The sequence below is a fragment of the Lissotriton helveticus genome, chromosome 1_1 (assembly GCF_964261635.1).
Source record: "Lissotriton helveticus chromosome 1_1, aLisHel1.1, whole genome shotgun sequence".
Lineage (NCBI taxonomy): Eukaryota > Metazoa > Chordata > Amphibia > Caudata > Salamandridae > Lissotriton > Lissotriton helveticus.
In genome coordinates, this window is record NC_136057.1 from 1,086,512,226 (window position 1) to 1,086,523,154 (window position 10,929).

Sequence of the window (10,929 nt, forward strand, 5' to 3'; positions counted from 1 at the left end):
TGATATGCTTTTTGATGGTGCAGACTCTGCTTTGTGGTGATTTCAAGATAGTTTGGGTGGAGAAAATTCTTAACTCTGTCATCTGCTTTCCTAATACTCTTGTACTAGATTTGTGTGGTAGAAGTTCCCTTTCTCATATGAGCCATTCACAGGGCTGAGACCATTGGCTTTTCTTTTTTAACCCCTCCTCTTTTTCCAGGGTGTCACCCGTTGAGGTGTTCCGGCTTGCTGCAGGTACTTTTATTCATCTTATACGGTCAGTGGCAGGTTACATTTCCAGTTATCTGGGACGTATGTTAATTTGTGGCCATATGTGCGCCTGTTGTTATAGGCTTCTTTCTGAAGCAAATTTTTCTACTGGAGTATTTATTCCATGGAGAGTACTTTACTTTCTTCAGCGGATGCACTGTTGCCTTGTTCCCTGTTCTATGGGACCATCCTCTGTATGCTGTATAGGCATTTTAGAATCTACCTCTGGAGCTTAGTATCCCATATAGGGACTCCAGTTTATCTGTCTCTGAACATCAGGTGCTTGTGAGTTCCACAGGTCATCAGCGTGATATAACCTCCCCTGCAACTATCATAAGGGTTATCTCTCATATCAATGGACATTTCATTCCTTTAATTGTATCCTTCTTTCCATATAGGAGGTAATAGAATGAGTGGCAGCATCCTTGGCCTGAGTAGATTTTTAGCTCTGGCCTAGGACTTTCATTAGTGCATTGACGCTTCTTGTTGTTCTGCTTTTGCTATGCATTGGCAAGAATGTTTCCTGCCACTGATCTTCCAAGTCCCTTTTTAGGCTATAGGTCAGTGGTGCATTGGGTATCAAATTCCCATTCTAATACAGTGGTTCAAATCCTGCCACTGCCACAAGGTTACGGTGGTCCTTTGTCATCAACCTTGTTCCCCTTTTTCTGCTTCATCCCTGGAGACGATGTTGTTACTCGTCACATTCTGGAATACCTTGTACTTTTTACCTATGGTTATTATTATTTACCAATTCAAATCACAGCCTCAGCATTTGCTTACAGCATTGGTTCTTCAGCTGTCACCTTTTGTTTGTGTTGTGGTTAATTTTCATGTTCAGTTTTTCTTTGGGAACATGTGTCCCTTAGACATTAGGGATCCATCCCTGTGAGGATTGGTTTCCAAGGAAGCTAGGGTCTCCCTTAGAATCCTTTTCCTGAAGGTTCTTCTTCTTCCTCATAGGAGGTGATAAGCATTCTATCCCTCAGAAGTCTGTTATACCACTTCCGCTTTATTTCTGCTTGAAGGAATTATTTTCTTTTTATCTACCTCTTTTCCTTTGAGAGATGTTGGTCTTTCCTTCTTTTTTAGTGGTTGTATTTAGAGGCTTTGCTTTGTATATACCCTTTCTCCTGTTGAGATATTTCTTACTTGCATCGATCCTTGCGGTGCTTGTATCCACTGCAATTCAATATTTTGGGGGTTTTCTGCACTTCGTGAGGCTTGAGCCATTAATGACTATGTACTCCATCTTTTGTCAGAAGCTTCAGTCAGATCTTGCTGCCTGATTTCTCTGTCTTTTGGTTGGAAATTGGTGGTTTGTCAAGGCCTTCCGTGTGTTGACCTGAAAGTCAACTGTACCTTTTGATGGACCCCGTGGTGGGCTTCATTCCCTTCAAAGAGAAGTTTTTACACCTGCTGTTTTCTGTTAACCGCCTGATGGTAGCCTTGTCAGTCATTAGCATTGGTAATGGGTGGTTGACAATATTTTTCTGGGTGGGTGGTGTCTCTACTCCCTCTCTCCTTTTATACGATTACCAATGTAGGCTGTGTTTTTATCTATCTTTCATTGGATACCTCTATTCTATGGGTGTTCCTCGTTCCTACACTGGTCAGTCTCCCCTGCTTGCCGCAGGAGTCTCTGGTTTGCTTCCCTGATGGGAAGGATGCTACTTTTGGTGTATTCTGATACATTTGTGTGTAAGCTTATATATCTATATTCATATATACCAAAGGGCATATGTATCTGCTTGGTAGCTATGCCTTTCTTGGTGTTCTAGTTTGAGCTTAACTTGGCCATTTCTTGTGCATTTCTTTTCTTTTCTCCTCTGGGCTTCAACGTTGCATAGCCCCGGAGGGTTACCTTTTTCTCTAGGAGGGTTTTTTCTCCTACTGAAAGTGGTCTCTACCAAACATTTTTGATATTGTTTTTCTTGCAATTCTTTTGTTCAGCATTGATGGGATCTCTCTCTTTCCATCATGGACGTGCTCTGAGATTCCCTTTTCTCTGTGTCTCACTGAGTAGGGTTAACTCACATACTAGTTTCCACGATAAGGAGCTGAAGCTCTAATTTAGTTGTATGGGCTGTTCTCCTTGGTCCTGTAGCCAATTCCAGTCGTGGGCTGAATACCTTCGTCAGGGCTATAGTATAATTGTTCTAGGAAGTGTTTTTTCCAACACTTTCTTATTCCTCGGCTGTGGGTAATGTTGTCCGCATGTTTCTCAAGGTTTTGCAGACATCAGCTCCCTACAAGATATCCACAGTCCTTCTGGTGGAGCATCATCTTTGCTTTACCTATAGTTTTTAAGATAGCCTGGTCACATTATGGACCAGCTAGTCCTATTCAGGGATCTTTCGTGAGTTCAGTTTGCTGACCCTACTCCATGGATAGTATTGCTTGAGTATCTTATTCTAAGATAAGGAATCTGTGACTAGATGTCTCTATAAAATGAATGTTACCTTGGGTAATGCCTTATCTGGTGGAGACAGAATCTAGCCACAGATTCCTTAATGACCCACCCATAGTCCCCGCTCTGTGAATTGCAGATATTGTTACCTACAAGTACATTTCTTGGCATTCTGATGCCTTTCTTTAGGACTTCGTATTTGTTTGACACAAAGATGCCTCTTTTTTGGCACACCGTTACCATAGGCAGTTTCTATAAGTGGCTCTGCAGTGTTGGCGTGAAAAATATTCACAGATGAAATAGACGTCAGCGTGTCTGGGGAGGGCTTATATGTACTCCGTCAATGTCATATCCAGAGGAAGACAGCACTACAAAGTTGCTTGACGCCCTTTGCTAATGGGCAGAGCTACAGCTGTAAAAAATGTCCAGATCCAGTCTGTCACCTGGGGAGAATTCTAAGATAAGGAATATGCGGCTAGATCCTGTCTCCACCAGATAGGGCATTTCTGAATGTAAGTAACTTACTCTTCAAGTAGCTCACATTCATTAAATGATGTGGGCTGATACCAGTGCTGATAGACAAGCCCTGAAGCCAATGCCTAGAGCCAGCTGAACCACGGTAGCCAGTGACTAAAAGGGGCTGTGCAAAACCCCCTTTCTGGTATCTGTGTGTTTGTTTAAGCACGTGTGATGTATAGTGTGTGACAACATGAGCTTTCACAGACAGCTAAATGTGAGACCTAGAAAGACATGATAATTAAAATAAACAACAGATTGCCGGCATCAAAGGAATGAAATGCTCTGCAACAGCTTGTCTGGTACATTGTGGCTTTAAAAGTGTCGGTCAAGTCCTTTTGACTAATAAGTGTCAGTTTATCCTTCTGATTCAATGAAGTAAATGTTTATTGATTTTTAGGTTGAGCTTCACACCTGTGAGTTGGCGGATAAATGACGAGATAGTGGATTGAAAAATACCAAAATGGTCTTTATATATTTACACCTAATAGCCTGGTTCTACTTTTTGAATATTTCAAAAGTTCTGCACTCTCTGGAGATATATTCGATCCATCTAGCACATTAAATTCCCATTCAAATACATAAACTCAAGCGAAAAAAGCAAGGGCAATTCCACCTTTGCACTTTCTGAAAATGTATTTACGGGTAGGCCCTAGTTTTAGTTTCGTTTTTGTTCTGCATTCATCCAGCAAGCTTCTGTGTATAAGCATAACAACATCACGACACAAAATAGGAATCTAAGGGAACAGAAACGCTCTTGCTTGTTACATAGGACTTTAGGAAGAAGGAAAGATCACTAATCTTTACAAGAGAGGGACCTGGATCGCAGGTTGAGGTTTTCCCCAGGATCCATTGGACTCAACGTCCTAAAAATTAAAGAGAAACTACGGAGAGCCATTGAAAGGTGGAAGCAGTCAGTCACGGTTGAAGAGGGTGTATCCCAACCTGCCACATTAGAATGGATTGCATCAGAGTGGTGGGGGTTGAACGTCTGTGGTGTTCCTGAACACCTATCCTAGTTTCCATACTTAGAAGAGGTTTCATGGCTGAAGTGAAATGCAGGAGTCTGTTCGTGCATCCTAGAACATCTAACAGGTGTTTACTGCTACACCTTCTTACAATGCATTCAGATTGGTTTAACAGTTTGGTTGTTGCACCGGTTGCATATTTCAAGCCTTGTGCCCAAAATATTTTTTTTTGCCCAACGTCATTTTAAGCCAGAAAAACATAGTATTCCAAAGAACATCAGGAAGTTCCCTTATCATTGGTCGGGGCTCATCGGTGATCACAAAATGTCTTGTGCCGTATAGCAGGAAACAAATTTGACCTTTTTCTAATCTGCAGCATAGATGACTTTTTTTTTCTGACCTCTGGAATATTATCCACCCTGTGAAAGCAAAATCAGGCTCTGCTCTTGGCTTTGCAGGCGACACCTCTGTGGTGAATTTGATTACATTAGTAACTATCTTCCTTCAATCTTGCTGCCCTGCCTGATTCTTTATTAGGCCCTTCCATGCGGGGGCTAATTCCCCGCGGTACGGGGGGGGAGGGGCCGCGCGTGGCTCCGCGGTACTCATGACGAGTCCAGCTTGTCATGCTGCACAGTGGAGCTGTGCTCATGACGAGCTGGACTCGTCATGACTCCGCCCACTGCAATAGAACCCCCGCACAGGCGGGGAATTAGTAGCGCGTGGGAGTGCCGCAGCCGTTATGACGAAATCAGCTGGTCATGAGCACAGCTCCACTGTGCCTCATGACGAGCTAAGCTCGTCTTAAGCATAGAAGGTGGCTTTAGCTGTAAAGATGAAATTAGGGACTGCAAAAGAGTCCTAAGAGAGCAGAGCTGTTTAACTTTCCACTGCGTGCCCTGATACAATGTTCGAGAGACCCTAAGGGTTTGGAATATATTGCTGTTGGATGTCCACTGATGATAATGACCCAGTGAACTTTGTTTGTGATGCCAACATCTTCAGTGGGGGCTTCACAGTCTTCTGATGGCTCATGTTTTGATTCTTTTCACCACGTGTCTTGTTCGTCTCTGTAATGCTAGTGATCGTGTATTTTTGTGACTCTTCTAACAACAATAAATTGCCGTGGGGGGGGTTGAAGTTCTGCTCTTAGTGTACAGTTTGGTCTTTTAGACGAGGGAAAGGGGTCTTCTTGCTCATTCATGGACGTCAGGCCCCGATGACTCCCCAAGTGAGTAATGTTACTTGCCTTTTCCAGTGAGTCTGGAATCCTGCCACACACTGGCCTGTTCTAGGGTCCCAACGAAGTTGGCTGATAATTCAGTTCTCCCTTTTCCCTCTGGCAGTAGGAAATTTCAATGTAGAAAAACCGCAGTCTCTGCGGTGGTATGAAGGGCCACTGATTGGAAGAATAGATAGTGGCCCGCCCCAGATGCTTGTGCCACCCAGCCTGTTGGATTCCAGAAAAGCCTTCCTCAACTCTGGAGTCTGATCCTCCACTCTCTTGCCTTCCAAGTTTCTTTGTTTCCTGCTCCTTCTAACAAGGATATTCTTGATCCAGCTGCTTAGGGGAGCATGGCACAAACACATTTTAATAAGCCACATGGGGACACCGAGCGTACCAGAGAGACAGGCAAGCAAGTTCCTTCTATGAAGGGATTTGTGTTGAACCCTTCTTTATCCCACTGTTGGCTTTTAGCCAATGCCCACAGCAACATGGCTGTTGTTGCCAAAAAACGCCAGTTGCACTGAGCCAGACGGAGCGCACTGAGGACTCCTGAATCCAAATAAACCCCCGCTTTTCAAAAGGTAAGAACCGGTCGCTTCAAATATTTCATCCGATACATAGATATACGAGTGCAGGACACCCATTAATACACACCGTTTTCACTCAATAGAATGTGGAACCGTGCCGCTTTCTGAAGGGACAAGATTTTCGTCTACCGAGGGACGTCTCCCTCGCAAGGTACTTTGAATGAAAGCGCTTTAAGCAACAACAAAGGCGTAAGATAATTAGACACACAAACGATTTTCTCCTTTCATACAGGGACACCAACGCACTGACAACCAAAATCCAGTCAGCCTAAGACCCAAAAGTTTGAAAAAAGAAAATAAAGAGTAAACAGAGACTGACGCCAAGAACAACGGCGCCCTAAACAGGTACGAAAGACACATATTAGACAATAGTGCAGGGACCCCACAAAGACCACCACCTTAATAGAACACAACTTTCTTACAGAGTCCCCAGAAATACAGAAAAGAAAAGGAAGCTGTTGAACCCCTTGGATCCGGCTACACTCACGCTACAGGTACACTACTGCCATAAACTCAGGCTGAGGATGGCTATTTGGGTCAGAACAATAGAACTAAGACGTTGTTCTCTTCTTTTGCACGAAATTTTTAGATAGCGAAAAGAACGAAGTGAAAAGGCCCTGATGAGACCTCGTTTATTGATTTAACGGGTCGAAACGCGTCGGCAGCAAGAAGGCTACAAAACACACAGAAATTATTGTGATATAACATTCATTGATTTGTATCCACTAGCCTTCTTGTAGATTCTTTGTCTTCCAAAGAATCATCATCTTTTTCACCATTTGATACATGCTACAACTGCAAATAATGTGCAAAGTTTTTCTCTAATTTTTCCTTCATGTTTGTTTTGTATGATTCAATGTTTTTGAAAATAATGTGTTGTTATTTGTGAATTTTTACATTTGATTGATTGTCATATGTTTCGTGTGTTTCTCATACATAACAATCTTTTTACTTGAATGAATAATAAAGTAAAGGGCTAAATTAATTAAGCCCACATAATCAGAAACAGTCCTGATTATTGTTGTTCTAATAATAAGTTGAAAACAAAGGTGTGAGGGTCAATTTGTATGTTCATGTTGGCTTTTAGAAGATGGCAGCAGGGCTTTTCTTAGTGGCTCCTGAGAACATAGACCTGGCAAATTGCTCAGAAGTGTGCTGCTACACTCTGGTGGTTTAAAAAAATTGGGACAAGGGGGCCCTTCCCAAAACCTTCTTGGAAACTTGAGGTGAAATAGAATTAGGTAGTCATGCAGTCTTTGAAATCACCTCTTGGCTACCCACAACTGGTTCTTTTACAACCCCTCTTTTAAGCTGCCTGATTCAACCATTTCCCTACTTAGATAAGAATGAACACAGAAGTTTTCATAAGTCCCTAAGTAGAATGGAAGCAGAACTGGGGGTTATTTGTGGAAATAAATGATTCTAACCCTCGTGCCTCCTCTGTATTAACTCTCTCTTTCTCTCAGAGCCAACATGCTCAGACAAAGCAGAAAAAGGCAGTAGCGGAATTGCAGAGGAAAGGAAAGTGTGAGAAGCTATCAGCAGGTTACATTGGCAGTAAAGGCAAAATTGTTCAAATGTTGACATGCATACGGCTAAAAAGGGAAGCCTAGAGAAAGTGTTAAAGAGTGGGCAATTAATGCTCATTTTTAAATACGCACCACAGAGAGAGAGAGAGAAAGATAGCTAAACTTCTCAAGGAGCTAGTGTGTGTGTGTGGGGGGGGCAAGAGCTGAGAACTCAACAGTCAACCAACAGACACAATTATATAATATTTATGCTGCTCCTGCTGGAACTTGTGACCTCTATGTGCTCAATCTTGCTATCCATTATGTCATTTCAGATGTTGCAGTCATCAATGCTGTCACAGAGCATGTCATGAGTGATGTAATATGTGGGATATTTAGCAGTGCATGAGGAGGGAGTGAGTTATGGTTACTTTAGGGTACCTTTGTTTTTTCCGGTGAATTTCTAGGTTTTATTTTAATGTAAAGTTAATATTTTATTATCTTATATAATACCACAGGATCTGGCCTGCAGTCAGGCCCTGCAACCAACCACTCTCGGGCAGCCAACCACACACCATGCATGGCCCTTGGCGGTTGACCGCAGGGCTGAATAACGACTAATCCCTCATGGGCAGACATGTGTGCGGTTAGATGCTGGCTCTGATCTCAGGCCAACCCACAATGGTCCCCAACCCTGCCCCCACTGCACACAAGCAACAAAGGGTTGGACGAAGGGGTTGGTGCCCAAACTTCCACAGGTGCACATAGCTTAACATAAGAGGAGTCATTTTAAGTAAGGCAGAGCTACTGACTTTGTCAAAGGGCCAGAATACCAAAATATAGAAAGTCCGCCTATTGGCTTTATGAAGGGGTCAGGATATTGTGACATAAAAAGCACATATATTGTCTTTCTCAGAAAAAGACCAATAATTAGGATGAAATGTATATTTAATTAATCACAAAGTTCAATGTTCAATACAAGTAATTGTCATTAAAACAAATTAATAAAACAATTAAAAAAATCAATATGTCTTTGAGTCTTTTAAAAACAAGTTTACATTTTCTTTTCACAAAGAGGATATGTGTGCGCACATAGGATTTGTAAATATGCTATGAAAATACTGGCCCTTATTCAAAAGTATTTTATTGTGCAATATTTTGCTGTATGCTGGGTACAGGTTAACATTGATAATGTAGTCTGTTCGGCAAAGGTGTACTACTCCCAGCTTCCTTATTGTTGTAAACCAAGATTATGGGATTTTCCTTCTTGGACAACTTGGGGCAATGACACACAAAGTGGTCTAACTATTATCAAAAATGTCTCTAAACAAAAAGCTAGACCTATTGACTTTGCTGATGCTTCTTTCCCTTTTTTGCCAGGTATCTGCCAGTATTCTCATTGCCATGCCTATACTCAGTTACAGCTTTCTGCATGATTTAGTGTGCTAGCCTTGTTTGTCTGATGAATCACATTCTTTTGTGTGGCTCCCATACAATACAGCTATCCTCTCCTATTACCAATGTTAGTAGTTTATACCCCTACCATCTCCTATGGTAGGTGAACACAATGGCCTTCACCAAGCACCTCATCACCATCCAGGCATTCACAACAGAGAAAGGCGTGGGCAATTGGAGTTGGTCTAAGAATGTTGATCTAATGTGCGGAGAGTACAGAGGTTGTCATTTTTATGTACCTCCGCCTCTGGGTCCTGGCATAGAATATACTTTCTTGGTGGTGCCAACCTGGTTCTTACATTTCGGTAGCTGCCTTAGTTGCAAAAGTACTGCTATAAGCCTTTTGGCAGCTGAGTGTTTCCATGAAGAGGGAGCTGTCTTTCTCTGCCACCCTCAACAGCATCCGGCAGTTCACACGTAGTCCACAGAGGATGCACAGCAGCTTCAACGTGTCACTTGCAGTGTGTGCCTGGTCTCAGTGCAGCGTGCCTGGTTTCAGTGCAGGGTGCCTGGTCTCAGTGCAGGGTGCCTGGTCTCAGTGCAGCCTCAGTGCAGCGTGCCTGGTTTCAGTGCAGGGTGACTGGTCTCAGTGCAGGGTGCCTGGTCTCAGTGCAGGGTGCCTGGTCTCAGTGCAGGGTGCCTGGTCTCAGTGCAGGGTGCCTGGTCTCAGTGCAGCCTCAGTGCAGCGTGCCTGGTTTCAGTGCAGGGTGACTGGTCTCAGTGCAGGGTGCCTGGTCTCAGTGCAGGGTGCCTGGTCTCAGTGCAGGGTACCTGGTTTCAGTGCAGGGTGACTGGTCTCAGTGCAGCGTGCCTGGTTTCAGTGCAGGGTGACTGGTCTCAGTGCAGGGTGCCTGGTCTCAGTGCAGGGTGCCTGGTCTCAGTGCAGGGTGCCTGGTCTCAGTGCAGCCTCAGTGCAGCGTGCCTGGTTTCAGTGCAGGGTGCCTAGTTTCAGTGCAGGGTGCCTGTTCTCAGTGCAGCGTGCCTGGTTCCAGTGCAGAGTGACTGGTCTCAGTGCAGGGTACCTGGTCTCAGTGCAGGGTGCCTGGTCTCAGTGCAGGGTGCCTGGTCTCAGTGCAGCCTCAGTGCAGCGTGCCTGGTTTCAGTGCAGGGTGCCTGGTCTCAGTGTAGCCTCAGTGCAGCGTGCCTGGTTTCAGTGCAGGGTGCCTAGTTTCAGTGCAGGGTGCCTGTTCTCAGTGCAGCGTGCCTGGTTTCAGTGCAGGGTGCCTAGTTTCAGTGCAGGGTGCCTGTTCTCAGTGCAGCGTGCCTGGTTCCAGTGCAGGGTGACTGGTCTCAGTGCAGGGTACCTGGTCTCAGTGCAGGGTGCCTGGTCTCAGTGCAGGGTGCCTGGTCTCAGTGCAGGGTGCCTGGTCTCAGTGCAGGGTGCCTGGTTTCAGTGCAGGGTGCCTGGTCTCAGTGCAGGGTGCCTGGTCTCAGTGCAGGGTGCCTGGTCTCAGTGCAGGGTGCCTGGTTTCAGTGCAGGGTGCCTGGTCTCAGTGCAGCGTGCCTGGTTTCAGTGCAGGGTGCCTGGTTTCAGTGCAGCGTGCCTGGTCTCAGTGCAGCCACAGTGCAGCGTGCCTGGTTTCAGTGCAGGGTGCCTGGTCTCAGTGCAGCCTCAGTGCAGCGTGCCTGGTCTCAGTGCAGGGTGGCTGGTCTCAGTGCAGGGTGCCTGGTCTCAGTGCAGGGTGCCTGGTCTCAGTGCAGGGTGCCTGGTTTCAGTGCAGGGTGCCTGGTCTCAGTGCAGGGTGCCTGGTTTCAGTGCAGGGTGCCTGGTTTCAGTGCAGCATGCCTGGTCTCAGTGCAGCCTCAGTGCAGCGTGCCTGGTTTCAGTGCAGGGTGCCTGGTCTCAGTGCAGCCTCAGTGCAGCGTGCCTGGTTTCAGTGCAGGGTGGCTGGTCTCAGTGCAGTGTGCTTGGTCTCAGTGCAGCGTGCCTGGTTTCAGTGCAGGGTGGCTGGTCTCAGTGCAGGGTGCCTGGTTTCAGTGCAGGGTGCCTGGTCTCAGTGCAGGGTGC

At 45.2% G+C, this 10,929-nt stretch overlaps 1 protein-coding gene across 1 annotated transcript in view; it reads left to right on the forward strand.

Annotated features, from left to right (window-relative positions):
* The window catches only part of LOC144763490 (voltage-gated potassium channel KCNC2-like), a 31,444-nt gene extending 22,529 nt beyond the window's left edge, over nt 1-8,915 (forward strand). Inside the window, exon 3 of the mRNA XM_078649130.1 lies at nt 8,847-8,915. Within this exon, the coding sequence (XP_078505256.1) occupies nt 8,847-8,915 (69 nt within the window). The remainder of the gene's footprint in view (nt 1-8,846) is intronic.
* Nucleotides 8,916-10,929: the final 2,014 nt, after the last annotated feature.